Source organism: Bubalus kerabau, chromosome 1, assembly GCF_029407905.1.
Source record: "Bubalus kerabau isolate K-KA32 ecotype Philippines breed swamp buffalo chromosome 1, PCC_UOA_SB_1v2, whole genome shotgun sequence".
In the NCBI taxonomy this organism is placed as follows: Eukaryota; Metazoa; Chordata; class Mammalia; order Artiodactyla; family Bovidae; genus Bubalus; species Bubalus kerabau.
The window spans coordinates 131,176,169-131,199,662 of NC_073624.1; the positions used below are offsets into that span (position 1 = coordinate 131,176,169).

The 23,494-nt window shown below is 43.1% G+C and overlaps 1 protein-coding gene and 2 non-coding genes across 5 annotated transcripts; 2 read left to right on the top strand and 1 right to left on the bottom strand.

Moving 5' to 3' along the window:
- The first annotated feature begins 1,475 nt into the window (after nucleotides 1-1,475).
- Nucleotides 1,476-1,548, top strand: TRNAG-CCC (transfer RNA glycine (anticodon CCC)). Its single transcript has one exon. It is a non-coding gene; the product is annotated as a tRNA-Gly (tRNA).
- A 2,175-nt stretch (nucleotides 1,549-3,723) lies between these two features.
- Nucleotides 3,724-23,480, bottom strand: RBM34 (RNA binding motif protein 34). Of its 3 annotated transcripts, none has more exons than XM_055588655.1 (11): nucleotides 23,309-23,479; nucleotides 23,026-23,200; nucleotides 22,679-22,815; nucleotides 17,739-17,970; nucleotides 16,146-16,205; nucleotides 12,178-12,221; nucleotides 9,711-9,794; nucleotides 9,503-9,566; nucleotides 7,246-7,285; nucleotides 6,901-7,019; nucleotides 3,724-4,062 (listed from the first exon to the last, which is right to left on the bottom strand). In XM_055588655.1, exons 1-11 carry the CDS (start codon nucleotides 23,359-23,361, stop codon nucleotides 3,784-3,786), a joined length of 1,287 nt encoding a protein of 428 aa, XP_055444630.1. In that variant the 5' UTR covers nucleotides 23,362-23,479; the 3' UTR covers nucleotides 3,724-3,783. The 3 variants fall into 3 exon arrangements, with proteins under 3 accessions (XP_055444630.1, XP_055444639.1, XP_055444645.1); XM_055588664.1 differs by having other exon boundaries at nucleotides 23,026-23,196; nucleotides 23,309-23,477; XM_055588670.1 differs by lacking the exon at nucleotides 16,146-16,205 and having other exon boundaries at nucleotides 23,309-23,480.
- TRNAG-UCC (transfer RNA glycine (anticodon UCC)) lies at nucleotides 8,966-9,039 on the top strand. Its single transcript has one exon. It is a non-coding gene; the product is annotated as a tRNA-Gly (tRNA).
- Nucleotides 23,481-23,494: the final 14 nt, after the last annotated feature.

Below are 23,494 nucleotides of genomic sequence, written 5' to 3' on the forward strand. Positions count from 1 at the left end.
GTCAAGTTATTGCAGGGTACTTATGGAAACATTTAGCTGACATTCCTAACCTAGTCCAAGAGCTTGGGAAAGCCCTTTTGCTTGAGTGATAATGAAGCTGTGCATGTGTGCGTGCTAAGTCACTTCGGTCATGTCTGACTCTCTGTGACCATATGAACCCTCCAGGCTCCTCTGTCTATGGGATTCTCCAGGCAAAGAAAGAGTACTGGACTGAGCTGCCATGCCCTCCTCCGAGGGATCTTCTGGACCCAGGGATTGAACCTGAGTCTCTTATGCCTCTTGCATTGGCAGGCTGTTTTTTTACCACTTGTGCCACCCGGGAACCTGAGATCCTATAAGACTGGAAATCTGATCAAAGGTACATGTACATTGCCCGGACTGGGGTGAGATGTGAAGGTGCATATGTATCACAGCAAAGCAAATGACTGATATCAGGGGATTGCACACAACAGAAAAAAAGCTTTTCCTTATATCATGCACACATACAGATTCTTCCTAGCCTTAACAGTGCACCTCTATCCGTTGATAGAGGTATGTCCTGAGCCACAGGTGGAACAGAGAAGACTTGTAAGGCCACACAGATGACCTGAGGCCTAGAACTTGACCCGGGGCAATCTGAAACTATGTGTCGGTTACCTTATGACACTAAGGAAAGAACATGCTGTTCTTTCTGTTGTGCATTGCAGAATGCCATGTAAGTGGGAGGTGATTGCTATAAGATAAATCAAGCAACCTGTTGATACAAAGAACAGTTAGTGCAACTCCTGTGCCTCTGAATCTCTCAACCACTCTACAGTTATTCATTTTTTTTTTCACTTGTAAACCATCTATAAGCATAGAATCCTCAAACAGAAACAGACTGTAAATCCCTGAGGCATGTTGCTTGTAAGCGGTATCGTTTCCGGCCGTGGACTGATAGTGGATCATCACCAGTGTCGTAAACAGAATGAAAAGTACCAGAGGGCAGCATGGGTAGTAAGGACTGGTATGGTCATGTGAGACTTGTGTGTCAGATAAATATACCTATGTCTGTACTGATCACAGTGAAAAATTAAAGACTATCACAGATCATAGTCAAAAAAGTGGGAAACCACTGATCTAGTCCAAGCCCCTTATTTTCCCAGTCAAGATATTTAGATAAACAGGTTGAGGTTTGTCCAAGGTCATGCATATACAGCCAGAGAACTGGGTCAAGGATCAGATGTCCCTACACCCTAGTCCAGGGCTCCTTACATGAAAACCTAAAGACCAACACTCTATGTTAAGGACACTGAAATTATATAAATTTATATACACTAAAAAGCATATACAATAAAATATATAAAGAAAATATAGTGCAATTAAAGAGCTAAGTGTATGTAGTCTACAGATAAGGCATCATTATATAAATTTAACTGAAAATATATGCAGAAATGTTCAAGAGCTATCAAGGGATAAATATTAACTGAACCATACTTAAGAAAAACAAGCAAACTTCCCTAATGGTCCAGTGGCTAAGACTCTGCACTCCCAATGCAGGGGGCCCAGGTTCAACCCCTGGTCAGGAAACTAGATCCCACAAGCCACAACTAAGATCTGGCACCATCAAATAAATAAACATTGAAAAACAAGGTTCAAGGTGCCACAGAAGATCCTAAGCATAAAATATCCAGTCTTTGGATACATGAAAATGGAGCTCTTTCTGCTTTCTACAGAGCTACATTTTAAACACCTATTTAGGTTTTCCTTGTGCAATGCCTGACAGTATTTTCAAAATGAGTAATAACTCACTGTCTGCCAAGTCCCTTACCCACCTGTAAGTAATCAGTTGCATGTATCACAGATGAGCCTGCCTCAGATCAGTCCCCCTGGCTCACGCCCACTCCTTTCTCCAGGACACAGCTTCAGCTTGCTAAGTCTTGTGAGCAGGGGCACCAGCTATATGTTGTAAGGGTAAATCTCAACGGAATGCACTTTGTGACTTCAGTACCATACTTCTTTTTCAGAAAATTGTTTCCATGACTTTTTTAAACTTATTTTTTGGCCTGCATGCCACACTGTGTGGCGTGTAGTCTTGGTTCCCTGACCAGGGGTCAAAACCTGCGCCCCCAGAATTGGAAGGTGGTCTTAACCACTGGATCGCTGGTTTTTGTTGTTTTTTTAGTCACTAAAGTCAAGTCTGACTCTTCGAGACCCCAACTGTAGCACACCAGGCTCCTCTGTCCTCCACTATCTCCCAGAGTTTGCTCCGATTCATGTCCACTGAGTCAGTGATGCTGTCTAACCATCTCATCCTCTGCCACCCCCTTCTCCTCTTGCCTTCTATCTTTCCCAGCATCTGAGTCTTTTCCAATGAGTCAGCTCTTCACATCAGATGGCTTCCAGTTCAGAAAGTGAAAAGTTAAAGTGTTAGTTGCTCAGTCATGTCTGACTCTGCAATGCCAAGGACTGTAGCCCACCAGGCTCCTCTGCCCTGGGATTCTCCAGGCAAGAATACAGGAATGGGTAGCCATTCCCCTCTCCAGGGGATCTTCCCCACCCAAGGATCAAAACCAGGTCTCCCTACTGCAGGCAGATTCTTTACCTTGACACCAAGGAAGTCCAACAGTCCTTGGGAAGTCCCTAAATATGGTTTTTTAAAAATAGTTTCATTCTATTGGGTGACATTAAGTATCACAAGTTTCCCTGGGAGAATATTCTTCAAATTAAGAACCCGCCTGCCAATGCAGGGGACACGGGTTTGATCCCTGCTCCAGGCTGATTCCACACGTTGTGGGGCAACTAATCCCCTGCACCACAACTACTGAGTCCATGCGCCCTTTAGCCTGCGCACCACAACCCCCTTGCTGCAACTAGAGAAAAGACCAGGACTCGGTGCAGCCAAAAATATATAAATAAAATTTAAAAAAAAATTGAAAAGTAAAAATCTGCCTTATAGCAAATTTACCAAGGACTGCAATAACCAATCTAATCACCAATTAAGAATAAGAAATCAGACCTACATTTGATATAAAATTCCTGTTTAGTTATTAGGTTGATGAAATAAAATTAAAACCTAGAACTCCACTTACCATAAGTACAAAAGAAAGGAAGAAAAATGACTAGCTATCATATACCAGCCCTCAAAACTTTACTTCTTAGGGATTATCATTTGACCTCAGATCAATCAGTATTCCCACTTTTATTTAGATATTTTGTCTAGGTACAATAAGTATTAAGGTTGTTTCATTTTTCTTTAAATTTACTCAATTTTAAATTTAGTCTCATCCCAAGTAATTCTTTGGATGGAGGAGCCTGGTGGGCTGCAGTCCATGGGGTCGCTACAAGTCTGACACGACTGAGCGACTTCACTTTCACTTTTCACTTTCATGCATTGGAGAAGGAAACGGCAACCCACTCCAGTCTTCTTGCCTGGAGAATCCCAGGGGCGGGAGAGCTTGGTGGGCTGCCGTCTATGGGGTCACACAGAGTTGGACACGACTGAAGCAACTTAGTAACAATAGCAACAAGTAATTCTTAAAAATGAGAGGTATATTTGCAACATATGGCAAAATAATACATAACCACTAAAATTCTAAATGTTCACCCTACACTTAAAATCATCTCTCATACAATCAGCGGTATTACATGATGACTGAACTGCCTACATCTTAAAAATAGTTGCTTCAAAGGTAATATTACAACATGAATAACTGAAAAAGTGTCCATGTTTCACATATATAAAAAATTCTGAAACTCAGTACATGGATTTATCACAATTTTATTACCAGTAGTCAGTAAGGGGAAAAAAAAAGCTTCAGGTTGTTACTTCTGCTTTTTCTGTGTCTTATTTCGTCTACTTTTCTTCTGTCCTTTCTTTTTCTTCCTCATGAGAACAGCTTTTTCTCCAATAAACAAACCTTTAGAACTCTGTGCACTTTTTGAAGCAAAGTTAAGTCCCTGCTTAGGTTTACTGACATTCTTCAAACTAGGATTTGAATTTTGTTTTAACTTTTCTTTATGGACAGAACGCATGACTCTGAGTTTTCTTCCCATCAGTTCAGAATTATTTAATTTCAGAGCAAGATGAACAGCATCTGTATTCTGTAATAAAAATCAATATATTAAATTTTACAGAAACTCCTCTGCAAAGAATCTAGCAAAATTACAACTTTAATGGACTAGAATAATTTTCAAGCTTGTGATACAGAAACCCCTGTTGGGAATTCCCTGGCAGTTCAGTGGTTAGAATTCTGTGTTTCCACTGCAGGGGGCACAGGTTCCATCCCTTGTTGGGGAACAAAGATCCCACCTGCCTCGGTGTGGCCAAAGAAAGAAAAAGTAGAAACCCCGCTCACTTCCACAGGTAGGCAAGTCCAGCCCCAGTGTTTCAACAGCGGTGCTTGCAGTTTTAATCATGCACCCTCATGCGCTTCTCCCCAGGAAGCACTTAGGCTGCCTTGTCAAATGACCAGGTAAGCCCACAATCAAAGAGGCTTCATTCTTTCTCAATGTAAAATGAACTAAGGAGATGAATCCTAGGTGGCCTTTGAAACCAATGAGGCTCCTCCTCATGAGTCTCTTCCTGCAAAGCCCCGGCTGTACTGGTTGATGTGAGAACAGAGAACTCTATTACAATCCTCGAGATGTCAGCCTAGATGCCTTCAGGGTGCCATTTAAACCCCAAATACGGTTACTCTTTTATTCTAACTCAGTGTTAACAACTCTAAATATTCATGACGTGTTTGTTATAGGGGTTTACAAACTTATCAGCAGTCAGAAAACAGAGAGCAGAGAGACAGTGAGATTGCTACGCGACAGTCATGGATGGAAGCATCAGGATGTGAGTCCCTTCCTTCAAACCCATCTGGCCCTACATACGAAGAGCCTTAAACAGTCACATGTCTTGATCTGGTTAGTGATGACCCACTGGGGAGCCTTCCTAAAGAAGTAATCCAAAAACGGAGGCAAACATTTGAAGGAAAAAACAATCACTCCACTTTCATTATTATAGGGAAAAAGAGAAAACAGTACACATGTGTGACATTTGGCAAACACTAGGGAAAAGAGTATAAATTATGTTACATGCCTCAATGGAACACACTTAACACAACAGAGAACACAAAGGCAGGTTACAGAACCTTATGTTCACAACATTAAGTATGACCACAAAAGGGCAGAGATAAAAACCGAGAGGACATATATGAAAGGGTGATTGTAGAGGGAAGAAAAACTTAAATAAGTGCCTTTGGGTTGTTCGTGTATTCCAGTAATTTTAGACACAAGATGCTGGTTAATATTTAGCAAACTAAATATAAATTGTGTAACAAAAACTAAAATTTTCTTCTAGCTGAGTGAAGAGTCAATTTCCTCCTTTTCCAGTAGGTAGAGATTTGGAGATTCAGTACCTTTAATGTTGTTGTTTAGTCACTAAGTTGTGTCTGACTCTTGGAGACCCCATGAACTGTAGCCCACCCGGCTCCTCTGTCCATGGAATTTCCCAGGCAAAATACTAGAGTGGGTTGCCATTTCCTTCTCCAGGGGATGTTCCCCAACCCAGGGATCGAACCTGCATCTCCTGCACAGGCAGGCAGATTCTTTCCTGCTGAGCCACCAGGGAAGCCCAATACTTTTAAAAGCCAGCATCTAAAACATTAGTTAATGAAACAACTGACAAAGGATTAATTTCCAAAATATACAAGCAGCTCATGCAGTTCAATACCTGAAAAACAACCCAATCAAAAAGCAAGCAGAAGACCTAGCACACATTTCTCCAAAGACATATAGATGGCTAATAAACGCATGAAAAGATGCTCAACATGGCTCACTATTAGAAAAATGCAAATCAAACTACAATGAGCTATCAGCTCAACTGGTCAGAATGGTCATCATCAAAAAATCTACAAACAATAAATGTTGGACAGGGTGTGGAGAAACGGCAACCTTTTTGCATTGTTGGTGGGAATGCAAATTGATGCAGCCACTATGGAGAACAATATGGAGATTCCTTGAAAAACTAGGAATAAACCTACCATTTGACCCAACAATCCCACCACTGGGCATAAACCCCGAGGAAACCATAACTGAAAAAGATGCGTGTACCCTAATGTTCACTGCAGCACTATTTACAATAGCTAGGACAGGGAAGCAACCTAGATGTCCATCGACAGATGAATGGATAAAGGAGCTGTGGTACATATACACAGTGGAATATTACTCAGCCATAGAAAGAAAGCCATTTGAGTTAGTTTTAATGAGGTGGATTAAAATAGAGTCTATTATACAGAGTAAAGTAAGTCAGAAAGAGAAAAATAGAGTATATTAATGCATATATATGGAGTCTAGAAAGATAGTACTGATGAACCTATTTGCAGGGCAGCAGTGGAGATGCAGACATAGAGAACAGAGTTACGGACACAGTGGGGGAAAGACAGGGCCTGAACTGACAGAGTAACATGGAAACATACTACCATATGTAAAATAGCCAGCCAGCGGGAATTCGCTATATGACGCAGGGAGCACAAACTTGGTGCTCTGTGAAAACCTAAAGGGGTGGGATGGGGTGGGAGGTGGGAGTGAAGTTCAGGAAGGAGGGGACATATACACCTATGGCTGATTCATGTTGATGAATGGCAGAAACCAACAGAATACTGTAAAGCAATTATCCTCCAATTAAGACTAAATAAGAAAGATACAAAAGTCAAAATGAATGAATAAATAAAACATTATTTCATGACATTAATATGGAGAAACAACCAGGACATCTCATGGTTAGACGCGTAACAGAGCACAGTAGGAACAGTGCTCTATTATGGCAGGTTATGAATTTACTTGAGGTGCAATTTGAGGGTGGCAGCAAAAGTTACGGCGGAACGATGGGACAGCACGGACAGCCTCCCCCAACACAGTTCAAGCACGGCGACGCCACATCCATCTCCGTACCTCAAAGAGCACATAGCCAAAGCCTCTGCCGACTCCAGTAACTTGATCCCGCACAATCCTCACGGCCACAACGCTCCCACAGGCCAAAAAGTGCTTCTCAACTGCAGATTCTTCAACTTCTAAAAACAGGTTCGATCAAAGGGGAAGTGAGGACTTGGAATCGCCTCAGGACGTTAGAGATGTTTAATCACATACATCACGGTAAGCACAGCCTTGCAGAAATTAGTCAAGTTACACTCCACATTTTTCAAAGTTAGTCTTAAAGCAAAACACTGAGTGACCACTCGGGTGTTATTTGCATTACTTCAATGACAAACAGATAGCTTTTTATTTAAACAAACTTACTGTATGGGAGATTTCCCACAAATACGGATCTCTTGTCCCTCTGAAACACAAAATAAAAAAATCACTCATGAAAGAGAAAACGGAAGTCACCATCAAGTCCACTCTTTCCCTCACCGCACATGTCTGATGGGGCTCCATCTCCTGATTCCCCTGCCTATCAGGCCCCTGTTGGATTTGGCTTCTGCCATCTTTCCCGCAGGAGTATGAGCCCCAGAGTGAGGAACTTCTGTTCACAGCTGGCACTGACGACATGGCAGTGCTCAAGGAAGGCCTGCTCCTTTGGAGGTGGGCACACTTTTTCTATAAAGGGCCAGAAAGCAAGTATTTTAGGCTTTGTGGGCCGTGCAGTCTCGGCTCTGCCCCTTGCCTCTGCTGTTAAAGCAAAATAACATGACACTAACGGGCCTCCCAGGTGGATCAGTGGTAAAGAATCCACCTGCCAATGCAAGAGACTTGGGTTTGATTCCCGGGTCAGAAAGATCCCCTGGAGGAGGAAATGGCAACCCACTCATGTTCTTGCCTGAAGAATCCCATGACAGAGGAGCTGGCGGGCCACAGTCCATGGGGTTGCAAAGAGTCGGACACGGCTGAGCACGTAATGGGTATGGTTTTGGAGCAATAAAACTTTATTCACAAAAACGGGGAGCAAACGTTGGGCCCTCAGGCCAGTTCGCTATTTAGTGCCAGGTCCACCATCAAAGCCAGGACAGTCAGCCAGGTCTTGGTCATTTCTCATCTAACTACCCTGACACCGACAGTAACACATTGTGTCTCTGCACTGAGTTCTTACCAACTCATACTTCATTCAAGAGACCCCAAGGAAAAGCTTCTGAACAAAACCCGGATTCCTTGACACAGCAGGCTGGGGTCATCATGACTGCCCTCCACCTATTTCTCCAACAGCAACTCTGACTGTGGCCTCTCCTCACACTCTACCCACTAGTAAGTGTATCAAGCTCTTGGAACCCCCACAAAGGATTAGGTTTTGGTCCCACCGTTCACAGTGTTCAAAATTTTTTTGCCCAGATAACACTGATAAGACACCTGTTCTCCAGGAAACCCTCCTTTGTCCCTTCTTGCTGGCAACCTCCCACACTGAGTGGCCCAATCCTGAGCTGACATTTATGACAGAATTTATCATAAAACAGTGCCATGGTCAGCCCATCTGCTCACCTTTACACTGCGAACTCCTAGACAACTGCGACTGTGTCTCAGCACCAACACCTGACACCGAGCAGGGACTAAACACTGTTAATGAGCAATGTAACTCGAGACCTTAGTCTATGAATAGGGTGCTGGCTCCAGTGCTCTTTAATATACCTTTCAGACACACTCTCTAGGATTATTGGATCAGATGTAGGAGTGGGAACCACTTTCTTTTTTTTTTTAATTAATTAATTTATTTTAATTGGAGGCTAACTACTTTACAATATTGTAGTGGTTTTGCCATACACTGGCATGGATCAGCCATGGGTGCACATGTGTTCCCCATCCTGAATCCCCCTCCCCCTTCCCTCCCCATCCCATCCCTCTGAGTCCTCCCAGTGCACCAGCCCCGAGCACCCTGTCTCATGCATTGAACCTGGACTGGCGATCCATTGCACATATGGTAATATACATGTTTCAATGCTATCCTCTCAAATCATCCCACCCTCGCCTTCTTCCCCGGAGTCCAGAAGTCTGGGGAACCATTTTCTTGAAGCTAATGCTGACTTGGACTTCCCTGGTAGTCCAGTGGTTAAGACTCTATGCTTCCAATGTAGGGAGCACAGGTTCAATCCCTGGTTTGGGGAACTAAGATCCTACATGCCGCATGGCACAACCAAAAAGAAAATAAAAATCAAAAGCTAGAGGCTTCCCAGGTGGTTTAGTGGTAAAGAATCCACCTGCTAATGTAGGAGATGTGGGTTCAATCCCTGGCTTGAGAAGATCCGCTGGAGGAGAAGTGGCAACCCACTCCAGGATTCTTGCCTGGGAAATCCCATGGACAGAGGAGCCTGGCAGACTACAGTCCCTGGGGTTGCAAAGAGGTGGACATGACTGAAGTGACTGAGCACAAGCAAGGATGAGCAATGCTGACTTAAGCCCTCGCTCGCCCCAGGCGCCTAGGCTGAGACAACAGAGGGCAGAGGTGGTTTCCTCTAATTCCCTCATGCTCCCGGCTAACCCAACTCCTCTCCCAGCACAAGCTCAGAAGAAAATGTTCTTCTCTACACTACTGCAGCGAAATTCTTCAGACAGTGCAAAAACTACTTACAGAGGAGGTCTCAGTTGCAAGATCCACTCTAACACGAAATCCTTCTGCAAATTGGGCCCCATTTCTATTATAAATATGAAGGGAAAATGGCTGTTAAAAACAGGCACTAACTAGTGGGGTATTTAATCTGAAGTGAACCCAAAGAATAAAGACAGCATGGACTCATACATAGAATAATTCTGTTCAAACATCAAAGAGACGAAATTACCTTTCCAGTGCTTTTGTAGCAGCACTCTCATCCTTAAACACAACATAAGCATTAATATTTTTCTGATCGGGATGAATTTTACGCCTACATTAAAAAAAAAAAAAGATTGTAAAATTTGCTAATCCCAAAGTCACTAAAATAAATACAGCTCGTTTTACACTCTCAATCAACACCTATGACAAGAATTTCTGGGAGGATTTTCATAAATTCTTTTCATAAACATTTAGTAATAACCCCCAAAATAACACCCAACATGTACAAATAGCGGTGAAACACGTGACCTCCGGCCTCTTCCCGGTCATCACAGTGGGCAAGCAGGAGACCACCCCAGGCGACCCCACCACATGACAGACGGTCACCTCAGCTGCAGCTCTGTATCTCACACACATAAACAGAAAAAACAGCTTGCTTTTTTCTTTTTACTGTAAAATAAAAACTATACAAACCTGTAAACGTGCACAGCTAAGGAAATTATTAACAGGGTAGTACCCAAACAGCAACCCACTCCAGTATTCTTGCCTGGAGAATCCCATGGACAGAGGAGGCTGGCAGGCTATAGTCCATGGGGGTTGCAAAGAGCTGGACACGACTGAAACAACGTAGCACTTAGCACCCTTGTAGCCTCTCCATGGCCCTAACAACTGCAGCCCCTCCACTCCTTCAAAGGCAACCACCACTCCCACCTTTATAGGAACTACTTTCCTGCATGTCTATGTGGTTTTACCACCCAAGTGTCTACCCCGAGACATACTTTGGTCTTGTTCAGTTTTCCACTTGAAAAGTCTTTAGAATCCTGTTTAATCTGATTCCCCATTTATCTATCTTATAGTTTGACCTAAAGAATTTCCCTGGAAAAAACTGGCCAGCCAACAGCAATCATGAGGCACCTCTGATTTGAAGATGCATTCTGGCAGAGGAATGACAGATCAAATTGCCAACATCCACTGGATCATCAAAAAGCAAGAGAGTTCCAGAAAAACATCTATTTCTGCTTTACTGAATGTGCCAAAGCCTTTGACTGTGTGGATCACAAAAAACTGTGGAAAATTCTTCAAGAGATGGGAATACCAGACCACCTGACCTGCCTCTTGAGAAACCTATATGCAGGTCAGGAAGCAACAGTTACAACTGCACATGGAACAACAGACTGGTTCCAAATAGGAAAAGGAGTACGTCAAGACTGTATATTGTCAGCCTGCTTATTTAACTTCTATGCAGAGTACATCATGAGAAACGCTGGGCTGGAAGAAGCACAAGCTGGAATCAAGATTGCCAGGAGAAATATCAATAACCTCAGATATGCAGATGACATCATCCTTATGGCAGAAAGTGAAGAGGAACTCAAAAGCCTCTTGATGAAAGTGAAAGAGGAGGGTGAAAAAGTTGGCTTAAAGCTCAACATTCAGAAAACGAAGATCATGGCATCCAGTCCCATCACTTCATGGGAAATAGATGGGGAAACAGTGGAAACAGTGTCAGACTTTATTTTTGGGGGCTCCAAAATCACTGCAGATGGTGACTGCAGCCATGAAATTAAAAGACGCTTACTCCTTGGAAGGAAAGTTATGACCAACCTAGATAGCATATTCAAAAGCAGAGACATTACTTTGCCAACAAAGGTCTGTCTTGTCAAGGCTATGGTTTTTCCAGTGGTCATGTATGGATGCGAGAGTTGGACTGTGAAGAAAGCTGAGCGCCAAAGAATTGATGCTTTTGAACTGTGGTGATGGAGAAGACTCTTGAGAGTCCCTTGGACTGCAAGGAGATCCAACCAGTCCATTCTGAAGGAGATCAGTTCTGGGATTTCTTTGAAAGGACTGATGCTAAAGCTGAAACTCCAGTACTTTGGTCACCTCATGTGAAGAGTTGACCCATTGGAAAAGACCCTGATGCTGGGAGTGATTGGGGGCAGGAGGAGAAGGGGATGACAGAAGATGAGATGGCTGGATGGCATCACCGACCCGATGGACGTGAGTCTGAGTGAACTCTGGGAGTTGGTGATGGACAGGGAGGTCTGGAGTGCTATGATTCATGGGGTCACAAACAGTCGGACACGACTGAACGAGTGAACTGAAATGAACTGAACTTTGAGCTTAAAAATGTTAAGGTACAGGAAATGTGTGCCTTAGAACTGATGAAATGTGATACTTGTGATTTATAATAGAATATTTAGATGCAAAACTTTCTTATTCTCTTCACCCAGTATGTCTGATTAAACGTCTCTGAAATTTCTCATTTCTCATGGCACATTTTAAGTCATTCTGCAATTCTTTCTGTGACTCTACAGCTTACATTGAGGCTTGAAGACAAACTCCTGACAAATTTATATGTTATTATAGACATCAGAAACAATAAACCATGATGGTTCATCCAAATATACACATTTGTGAGGTTAAGAAATTATCTCATTTTTCACCAAAATGGAAGAGAATTTACAAGTACTCCCTTTCTTTAATTATAAACTTACTTTATTGCTGCCAACTTTTTGGACAAAGTTCCTTCTGCTGGAATCTTTAAGAGAAAAAAAAAAGTATTATAGGAAAGTCATCATTTGACATTATTTCAAAATAATTATATTTTAATTAATCGAATTATAAATACCTAACTCTGATATGGAATAAAAATGAAGGAAATACTGAATCAGAAACAACTGTCCTGGTGCCGTATGAATGGGGCCTTGTGGCTGAGGACAAACGTTCCCAGCGACAGCGCCGCATTCAGACTTCACAGGCAGCGACTCAAACTAGGCGGGAGTAACAGATGACTCGAAGGGGTTGCTGGCGTATGAGGAGACGATGTTGTTGAAGACACATGTGAAGAGTGTTAAGGAAAACTGTTTTATAAAATGGGCATGGAAAAAAGGGACACTTCTAAGTTGACATTTTATTGAATATGCTGCTGCTGCTGCTGCTGCTAAGTCGCTTCAGTCGTGTCCAACTCTGTGCGACCCCATAGACGGCAGCCCACCAGGCTTCCCCGTCCCTGGGATTCTCCAGGCAAGAACACTGGAGTGGGTTGCCATTTCCTTCTCCAATGCATGAAAGTGAAAAGTGAAAGTGAAGTCGCTCAGTCGTGTCCAACTCTCCACGACCCCATGGACTACAGCCTACCAGGCTCCTCCGCCCATGGGATTTTCCAGGCAAGAGTACTGGAGTGGGGTGCCATTGCCTTCTCCGATTGAATATGCCATCTTCACTCATATCTCTATGAGTTTATATATGTCAACTGGCAAAAACAAAACCCTTCAGGTTCTGTCCTCGGACAAACAATGGAATCTCCCTTTTTTCGGGATCATGCTATTTTCAGTCATATATAGTACCTAAGAGTGACAGGAACAGTTAGGGCAAACTTCATGGAGAAGGTGGAAATTCAAGTCCACAATGGTGACTGACAGCGATGTGCCAGATACCGCCAGGTGCTGTGAACAGGAAGGTCAAAAGACGCGAATGGCCAGGTTCACAGTCCAGGGGTATCTGTAAACACCAATCTCATTTAGGGCAGTCACTATACATCTCCTCTGGAAAACCTATCTTTCAGTCATTTGATAGTTTACATAGCAAAAGTAAGAAACTGAACTACTACTTCTTAGTCTGTCTTGCTCAAACTAACAAATGGTAAAACTCTCTGAATATAGACAGAAACACAGTCCAAGACATGCAAAATGCCCACATGAATAATCAACATGTGAATGCCAGGCATCAAAACTCGTCCACTAGGTGCTTTCCAGGAGCTCTCCAGGACCTGTGCCCTGCTACTAAAGATGAGAATGCAGAGATATAGCATAAGACAATAAGTTACAGAAAGGATTCAGAGGAAGAAAAATACCACTTGATGTTATAAAGCATCAAAAAGCCTTGAATAAGTGACATCTTAAGTGCCTTCTGAAAAATACATATTATCTTGATGAGTAAAATGAGAGTTTAAGGATTCCCAGAATATACACAGTGAAATACTACTCAGCCATAAAAAAGAAGGAAATCTTGCCATTTGCAACAACATGGATACATGCTGAGGGTATCGGAGAAGGCAATGGCAACCCACTCCAGTAGTCTTGACTAGAAAATCCCATGGATGGAGGAGCCTGGTAGGCTGCAGTCCATGGGGTCACTAAGAGTCGGACACGACTGAGTGACTTCACTTTCACTTTTCACTTTCATGCATTGGAGGAGGAAATTGCAACCCACTCCAGTGTTCTTGCCTGGAGAATCCCAGGGATGGCAGGGCCTGGTGGGCTGCCATCCATGGGGTCGCACAGAGTTGGACACGAATGAAGCGACTTAGCAGCAGCTGAGGGTATGCTAAGGGAAATAAAGACAAATACCCTATGATGTCACTTATTCATGCAATGTAAAAACCAAAACAGGGAATTCCCTGGTAGTCCAGAGCACTCTGTGCTCCCACTGCTGAGGGCCCAGGTTTGATCCCTGGTTGGGAAACTAAAATCCTACAAGCCTCACAATATGACCCAATAAAAAAACAAAATAAAACTCAAGAGATACAGAGAACAGATTGGTGGTGACCCAGAGAGAAGGGGGTGGAGAGTGGGCAAAACGAGTGAAGGGGCTCAAGTGCACAGTGACAGATGCTGACTAGACCCATGGTGGTGACCACGCTGTAGTGTGAACAAACGCTGGACTGTTACACTGAACACCTGAAATTAATACAATGTTACATACCAATTTTACCTAAGTTAAAAAAACAAAGAACTGAGCAAAAGGATGTGGGTGGGAAGGCCCACGTGTATGATCTGCTACAAGCGCAGCGCCCAGGCTGCAGGACAGTCGCGTGTGGAACAGCGCAGGGCCCCAGGGCCGCCCTGCAGACCGTCAGGATGACGGGAAGAACAAACAGCTAGAAAAATGACAAGATTTTGGTCACCTCCATACATATTTGATGTGAACTGGTGCAGGTGCTGGTGACCCAGCGGGCAGCTGGGCTCACAGTCTGGTGGCACAGAGGAGCAGCATCACAATGTCCCAGCCGCCTCCCAAGGACTACAGTGAGGTGCCAGCTGCCGGAGGGCGGGCGGCAGGGTCACCTGACGCACCAGTAATTCAGGGATACGAAGAATCAGGGCTGGCTCCTCTAGGAGAACACGAAGCCAAGGCAGGGGTGTGTGTAATGTTCGCGGGAGCAGAGGTGGAGGAGAGGGATTTCGGGTAAGGAGTTCCAGGAAGAAGTGCTTTAAGGAAGATTGAGTAGACAGAAGTGTGTTGGCTACATGTGAGGCAGACTGAGAGCAGGAACTGTAACAGGCCTCTGCAACTATTTTGGCAAGAAGTGAAAACTTAGGTGGGACAATGCAAAAAGAAAGGAATGACTCATCTTCAGAAGAAACCACAGTTGAAAACCAGGCAGGGATGACAAGCAACAGGCTGGATGGGCTAAAGAAGAGAGTCCAAGGCTGGCAGTCTGAGCGGTAGTAAAGAACAGGTAATCAGCAGATAGCATAGGACGGGGTTGGAGATCGATGCAGGTGAGGTGAGCACAGAAGGGCTGGCAGGACAACCCCATGGATGTGTCAGGCAAGGATCTGATATGAGGAAACAGGACTCAGAAGGGCTGACAGAAGACACACATGATAAACGGAAGACTCTAACACCGTGATAGTATTATGGAGACTGTGCCAAAACCTTAAGGTCTACTTTTAGAGAAGTGGGCAGTTTTGCCTGCTGGGGACGTTTGGCAATTGGTTATTACGACTGGGTAGGGGAAGGATGCTATCGGCACCTAGTGGGCAGAGGCCAGGGATGCTGCATTACAAAGGTCAGTGTCCAACAACACACAATTATCCAGCATCAAATGTCAGTGGTATCACGGTTGAGAAACCCCATTTTAGAGAATCACGTTGAGAAAGAGCAGTTTGAAACAAGGAATAAACATTTCTTATATTCTAATACATATTAATTATATTTTAAAAAATCCATGAATTTTCTTCTTCATGCTCCAAGGAACATGGCTGTAACTGGTCTACAGAGCACTCAATTGGTGAAATTAGATACGATTTGCTTCCATAAAGTTTTAACATTAAACTGATTGAACACACTTTATCTTTCTATGTCAGAGCATAAGCACTGCTCTGCAGAGTCAGGCAAACCCCCTATATGAACAGCTCTGATTCCAGAAATGCTACTCAATAGGTTGAACATCTCCACCTGTTCAGCTGACTCACAGACAAAAGTCACAGATCCACCCTCCAAAATATACTTAGGAAGGATATCATTTTACTATGTGAACTCATTAAATTACCTAACCAAGTCCAGGGGTCAGTAATAGACAGCAGGTGTGACTCTGCTTTGGCGCTACATTTGAGCCTGTTGGTTCTAAAGGTTAAAGTCAAGGGCTCCTTCATCTCACTAAAACCAACACATGAAAACGTCTGATTTACATGCAGTACATTTTCAGATGATGTACTTTCAAGGAAGGAAAACATACCAGAGAACGAAATCGTACAGATTCTATCTGTCCATACTCTTTAAAAAATGACTTCAGCTTCTAAAAAAAAGAAAAAAGAAAGATACATATATTTTAGTCCATTTTAAGAACATCAAGTAAGTACCACGAAACAGAATTAAGTAAAATGGTTGGATAATCTTTTCCTGCCACGTTTCAAGAGTATTTCAGGAAAAGTAAGTAACTCTTCAGTTAGAAGACAAAATAAGTTTTTAAGTAACTATTCAGTTAGAAGACAAAAGTTTTTACTGAAACTTATGTAAAAAAAAACCCACACAATTCATGTCACTATCCCTGAAATACACACTTCTGCCTTTCAATCTTTCAAAATCTTTTACTACATGTAAACTAGTACTGTATGCTCCATAGATTCTGTCATCTTTTCACACTGGCTTATTTAAACCAGAAATGGATTTTAAGGATGCTTATGTCACTATGGGAAATTTCCCAATTGTCTGGAACCAAGACCATCATATTCAAGAAAAATCTTTGGGTGAATTATATACATTATGCTTATGACTGGCTCAGGATGTGACGAATGTGTATATTTGACAGCTCACACAATAATGTCTATAAGCAACTTTAATTCAAAAATAACTTATTAAACATGTAAAGCTCCACAAACACTCCCCTCCCTTGAGCCCTTATAATCTAACATGAAGATAAGTAACCAAACCGAAACTACACTACTACGGAAAATGGATTATCTTCTACAAAATAATCACCCATCAAAAGCTAGGAGACAAAAGGCCAAAGGGGAAAGGGAAAACCCAGAAAGTTAGCTTCTTGTACTGTTTTAAGAAAAGTGGAACTGAAATTGTTCCTTAAAAGATAAGCAGGATTTTGACCCAAGGGATTGCCATCAGGGTGACTATCCCATGAACACACAGAAAGAAAAGGGCATGTCTTGGTTGATTGAACTCCGCATAATGGAGGGAACTTAGGAAGGATGGATTCATTTTCATGACAAATATTTATCAAGCCTCTACTACACATCAGGCACTGTTTCAAGTGCTAGTGACAGAGACGTGAAGAAGAAAAATACACATCCCTGCACACACCGTGCTGCTGTTCTCGTGGCATGTGACGGAAGAGGAAGCTGGAGGAAAAAACCAGAGAAGACCACTGCGGCAGTTCAGACAAGATGTGCAAAAGCCCGAATTAGAGCAGAGACTCGGGGAATGGAAAGGAGCAGGTGGATGCTGGAATGAATCTATCGAATGATTTATATAGTCATTTATAATGAAATTATGTATTAATGACTTATTAATTATGTACTTATTCAATAAAGTGATATGAATGGCCTTCCTGGGCGGCTCAGACGGTAAAGAACCTGCCTGCAATGTGGGAGACTTGGGTTCAATCCCTGGATTGAGAAGATTCCCTGGAGGAGGAAATGGCAACCCTCTCCAGTATTCTTGCCTGGAAAATTCCACAGACAGAGGAACCTGGTGGACTGCAGTCCATGGGTTTGCAAAGTCGGACATGACTGAGCAACTAACTCACAAACACAAAAACAAAATTATGAATTAATAATTTCTCTACATGTTTATGATATACAGACTATACACTCACCTTCTTATTACAGGTGACAGGCAAATTGCCAACAAACACAGTTCTCTCATTCTTTAATCTCTCTTCTTCTCGGTTGATTTGAATTTTCTTTCTTTGATTTACAACTGTCTCTTCTACATCATCAAGTAATTCTTTATCTGCAACTGTAACACCAGGTTGAGAATTTTTCCTTTTCTGCCCTTGTTTCTGGTGAATTTCTTCTTCTAAATCAGCACTTGCTAAAGCATCTTCTCTTTTTAAGCCAAAAAAAAAAAAAAGGGCATGGAAGTCAGGTCTAGCATTTGACAAAGCACAGATTAGGAATGCTTCCCACCTCCTGGCTTTCCTATAAACTTACCATTCATAAATACATCTACATTTAAACAGCATTATCAAAATGTGACTCGTATCTTTAGGAAACTCAAGAGTTAGCAAAAGTTAAGGTCAATTTCTGAAGATAGTTTAAAACTGCCAACTAATTAAGCAACAAAAATTCACTCAAACAAAAGCTGGTTCACTTGAAGTTCTTGGGGATTTAGTTTACCTGCTGCTGCTGCTGCATTGCTTCAGTCGTGTCCAACTCTGTAACCCCATAGACGGCAGCCCACCAGGCTCCCCCATCCCTGGGATTCTCCAGGCAAGAACACTGGAGTGGGTTGCCATTTCCTTCTCCAATGCATGAAAGTGAAAAGTGAAGGTGAAGTCGCTCAGTCATGTCCGACCCTCAGCGACCCCATGGACTGCAGCCTACCAGGCTCCTCCGTCCATGGGATTTTCCAGGCAAGAGCACTGGAGTGGGGTGCCATTGCCTTCTCCGAGTTTACCTTCTACCAGTGCCTAATTTTATTCTCTGCTCTAGAATTCTAGAGTTAGTGCAGCACTCCCAGGGGCTCTATTAAGGTTAACAGACAAGCAAAGTACTTAACTTTGTAAAACCAATCTGACTAACAGGAGAGACCAGATTTCCTACTGCAATATTTAAAGGACTGCTTATCAAAATTATTGGCTTGGCCAAAAAGGTCATTTGGGTCTTTCCATAAGATGTTATAGAAAAACCTGAATGAAATTTTTGGCCAATCCAATAAATTCTGCCAGTATTGTCAAGTATCAGTGCACTTGGATAAGCACACCAGTCCAGAAAGAGAACTGGACCAGGAACTTAGGAGTGAGGGGGGAGAAGGAGTAGTAGGCATCATCAAACTCATTCATTCATTCTCTCAATAAATATTTACTACTCAGTTCTAGCCTCTGAGGATACAAAGATAAGCAGACCATTAAAAGCTTTTAACAGTCTAGTCTCTGAGGAGACAGGCAAGCTTCACCATAAAATAGTAACATGTATAATACCTGGTGTAGGAACATAAAAGAAACAAGAGACATTCTCAGAGGAGGAAAGGCAGTATACAGCATGTGGTCAGTCCTCAGTGAATGATGACCATTATCATCCCCCCACTAGACCACAAGCTCCACTAAGGAGAGGGTATATGCCTAGTTTTCCCATTTACTATGGCATTTAAGGTACCTAGCAGGAGCGAGATGAAATGAGACGCAACAGTAAGGTAGGAACCAGATCAAGAAGGACCATGCCTGTTATGCAAAAGTGCTTAGATTTTATCCCACAGAAGACAAGCAGCTCGTGAATACCCTGAAGGTGCCTGAAAAAGGCCATTTAGCAGCAGCTGCTGTTCAGTCACTCAGTCGTGTTGACTCTTTGGGACCCCATGGACTGCAGCATGCCAGGTCTCCCTGTCCTTTACTGTCTCCTGGAGTTTGCTTAAATTCATGTGCACTGAGTCGGTGATGCCATCCGAACATCTCCTTCTCTGTCATGCCCTTCTCCTCCTGCCTTCAATCTTTCCCAGCATCAGGGTCTTTTCCAATAAATCGGTTCTCTTCATCAGGTAACCAAAGTATTGGAGCTTCAGCATCAGTCCTTCCAATGAACACCCAAGACTGATTTCCTTTAGGATGGACTGTTTGGATCTCCTTGCAGTCCAAGGGACTCTCAAGAGTCTTTTCCAGCACCATAGTTTGAAAGCATCAATTCTTCAGCACACAGCCTTCTCTATGGTCCAACTCTCACATCTGCACATGACTGCTGGAAACACCAGAGCTTTGACTAAAGCAGAGCAAAGTGATGTCTGATTTTTAATACGTTATCTGCATTTATCATAACTTTTCTTCCGAGGGGCAGTCGTCTTTTAATTTCATGGCTGCAGTCACGTCTGCAGTGATTTTGAAGCCCAAGAAAAAAGAGTCTGTCACTGGTTCCACTTTTCCCCCATCTATTTGCCATGAAGTGATGGGACCAGATGCCACGATCTTAGTTTTTTGAATACTAAGGTTTAAGTGAGCTTTTTCACTCTGCTCTTTCACCCTCATCAAGAGGCTCTTTAGTTCCTCTTCACTTTCTGCCATTTGAGTGGAATCTGCATATCTGAGGTTGTATATTTCTGCATATTTCTCCCAACAGTCTTGCTTCCAGCTTGTGATTCATTCAGCCTGGCATTTCACATTATGGGCAGCAGAGCAGAAGATAGTTATGAATGCGGCAAGGCTGGGTAAGGGAGACCAGTAAAGAGACAGTTACAACTGCAGGCATCTCAGAAGACAACAAACTCACCAGAGCAAGAGAGGTGGGGGAAAGGAAAAGTGCATTGTAAGAGATAATTAAAAGACAGCATCATTAGGACTTGAGAAACATAGGGAAAATAAAGAGTCTAAGATGACTCCCAAGTCACAGGCTCAGGCAACTGGAAGGCTGATGGCACCACTCATGCAGAGGAACAGGTATGATGAGTATAATGAGATCAGTTTGAAGCATCCTGAATTTGATGTGTATATGAATAAGCCGATGGGCAGCAGAGCATTGCATGATAGGACACTGCCAAAGAATTGATGCTTTGGAACTGTGGCGCTAGAGAAGACTCTTGAGAGTCCCTTGGACTACAAGGATCCAACCAGTCCATCCTAAAGGAAATCAACTCTGAATATTCATTGGAAGGGCTGATGCTGAGGCTGAAGCTCCAACATACTGGCCATCTGATGCAAAGAGCCGACTCACTGGAAAAGACCCTGGTGCTTGGAAAGAGTGAGGGCAGGAGGGGATGACAGAGGACGAGATGATGGATGGCATCACCAACTCGATGGACATGAGTTTGAGCAAACTCTGGAAGATGGTGAAAGACAGGGAAGCTGGTGTGCTGTAGTCCACGATGTTGCAAAGAGTCAGACACGACTGAGCAACTGAACAACAAGAACAATCAATAGGCTGACAAACAGATATACAGGCTTACAGATCAAGCAATAGAGACCAGGGGATTACCCTGATGGTCCAGTGGGCTTCCCTCATGGCTCAGACAGTAAAAACTCTGCTCTCAATGTGGGAGACCTGGTTCGATCCCTGGGCTGGGAAGATCCCCTGGAGAAGGAAATGGCAACCCACTCCAGTATTCTCGCCTCGAAAATCCCACGGACAGAGGAGCCTGGAGGATTACAGTCCACGCAGTCATGAGAAGTTGGACACATCTGAGCAACTAACACTTTCACTTTCACCAGTGGCTAAGACTCTGCGCTCCCAAGGCAGGGGGCCCGTTTTCCATCCCTGGTCAGGGAATTATATCCCACGTGCTGCAACTAAAAGATCCCTCGTGTCACAACTAAGACCTGGCACAGGCAAATAAATCTATGTTTTAGAAAGAGAGAGTGAGATCAGAATGCTAGAGCCACACAGACTGGGAGACTGCCCAGATTGATGGGTATAAAAAAGAATTATGAGATGACCAAGAACAGAATCCTGAGCGAAATGAACATTTAAGGAACAGTCAGAAGGAAAGGTGCCTGAGATAACAGTGAGAAGGAACAGACAGAGAACTGGAAACTCAGAAGAGGTTGACACCAAAGAATGCAATAACTTCAAGAAGAATGGCAACCACATGACATGTAAAAGAGAGGGCTACAATTAGAGGCAGTGCTCCCTATTAACTGTGGCACCTAGGTCAGAATGGCTTCCCTGAGCACTGTTTCAGAAGTATGGTCAGATCAAATAAAAAATTAACAACCAGAGTGCCAGTGTGTGGAAGAGAAGATAGATCAAGAAAAGGAAGAGAAGGCAAGTGGAGATTTCTTTTTCTAAAAGCTCAATGATGAAAGAAAGATTTGGGGGTCACATATGCCTGTGGACAGTTGGATTTCTTTAAGATGAGAATCTTTAAAAGAATCTTGAGTATACAGATCAAAGATACAGGAAAAAGGCAGAAATGGATATAGGTATCTGATGGCATAACCTCTGAGAAGACAGAAGTGGTACGTGATATATATAAACAGTACAGGTGACTGCAGTAATCTTGGACAGGGAGTAAGACACCCTTCTCTGAAAGGGGAAGAAACTAAAAACGTGCATAGCTGCAATCAGGAGGAGGAGGAAAGGAAGTAATTCACAACTGTTAGCAATTCATGACTCTCACAATAGGTAACAAGACCACCTGCCAACAGAGAACAGAGATATAAAGAGCGTGAAGAGAGTGGTCTAGAGACTGAGGAAAGTTAACTAGAAATGTATAGTGCTTTAAAAATAAACTGTTTAAAAAAAAATTGAGCTAATGGAGGAATCTGATCTCTGACTGAATAAGTTTAAGAAAACCAAACTCATCTTTTATATACACGCAGTAATATTTATAGATGAAATCTAAGTCTTAGGTTTGCTTCCAAACAATGAGGAAGATATGAACAGGATAAAGATGAAACAAGCTTTGCCAAGTATTAATTACTGCTGATACTGGGTACATGGGGTTTCTTACTCTTTTCAATTTTTGAATATGTATGGGACTTAACATAATAAAAATTTTTTAAAGAGAACTATCAAGTGAGGAAAAAAACTAAAATGAATATTACCAGTGTAAGAATCTCAATTTCGATACCATCTGATTTCTTTACCATCAACTTAAAAGAATTTTACCAACCTGTTTGCCAATTTCTTCTCTGCATCAGAAAGTTTCTTCTTCACTTTCATTTTTTTGGCAGGTTCTTGCAAAAGTGGCCTTTGGATTTGGGGTGAACTTTCTTCCTCCTCATCTCGTTTCCTTTTTTTGATGGCTTCCTTTTAAAAGTTTAAAGTTATGTTTGAGACCTCATCACTTACTGGTCTTTCTAAAGTAGCATCTTTTCTCTCTCACTGGTATATCCAGTAATGAAAGGTTACTAAAAATTGATCCTATCTGCCCCAGTTTACAAAGCATCCCCTGCAAGGTAGGTTGCTTGTTTTAAAGTTGTTCTAATGGGCCATTCGGAGTAGAACGCAATGACTTACTTTAGGCACAGGCACGTACACGGGTTGAAGCTGAGGGTTCACAGAGCCGAAGAGGGAAGCCAGTCGACCGGTACTACCCCTGGAGGGTTGCTTGCCGCGGAATAAACTATTGGCGACTTGTCCCACCTCATAGTCTCCTTCCCGATTCCCACAAGCGCCGTCGTCCGGGTTCTGTCTAGACACGGACGCCAGAGACTCAACGACATGATTCCACGCACCACCCCTCGCGCCCCAAGCTCCCGAACGCATTCCCGCCCAGGCAGACAAGCCACGAGCCACTCACCCCTCCTGCGCACTCTGCTTTTTCTCCCATTTGTTCTTCCCTTTCAGGGCCATTCTTCACCTAAAAGCCTCCCAGCCCGCAGCAACAGCACGTGAACCCGCACTTCCGGGTCTCGGCCGCTCGGCTCTCGGAGCCACGCCCCTTCCGCCCCAGGAGTCTCTGTGGACGCGCTAGGGGTGGAGACAG

Excerpts from the sequence above, each read along its gene's own strand:
- RBM34 (XM_055588655.1), bottom strand. The coding sequence starts at position 23,361 with ATGGCCCTGAAAGGGAAGAACAAATGGGAGAAAAAGCAGAGTGCGCAG. Across the intron at positions 22,816-23,025 it reads TGTACGTGCCTGTGCCTAAA|GAAGCCATCAAAAAAAGGAA; the intron begins GTAAGTCATTGC and ends AACTTTTAAAAG. Across the intron at positions 7,286-9,502 it reads TTGCAACTGAGACCTCCTCT|AGGGACAAGAGATCCGTATT; the intron begins GTAAGTAGTTTT and ends TTTGTGTTTCAG.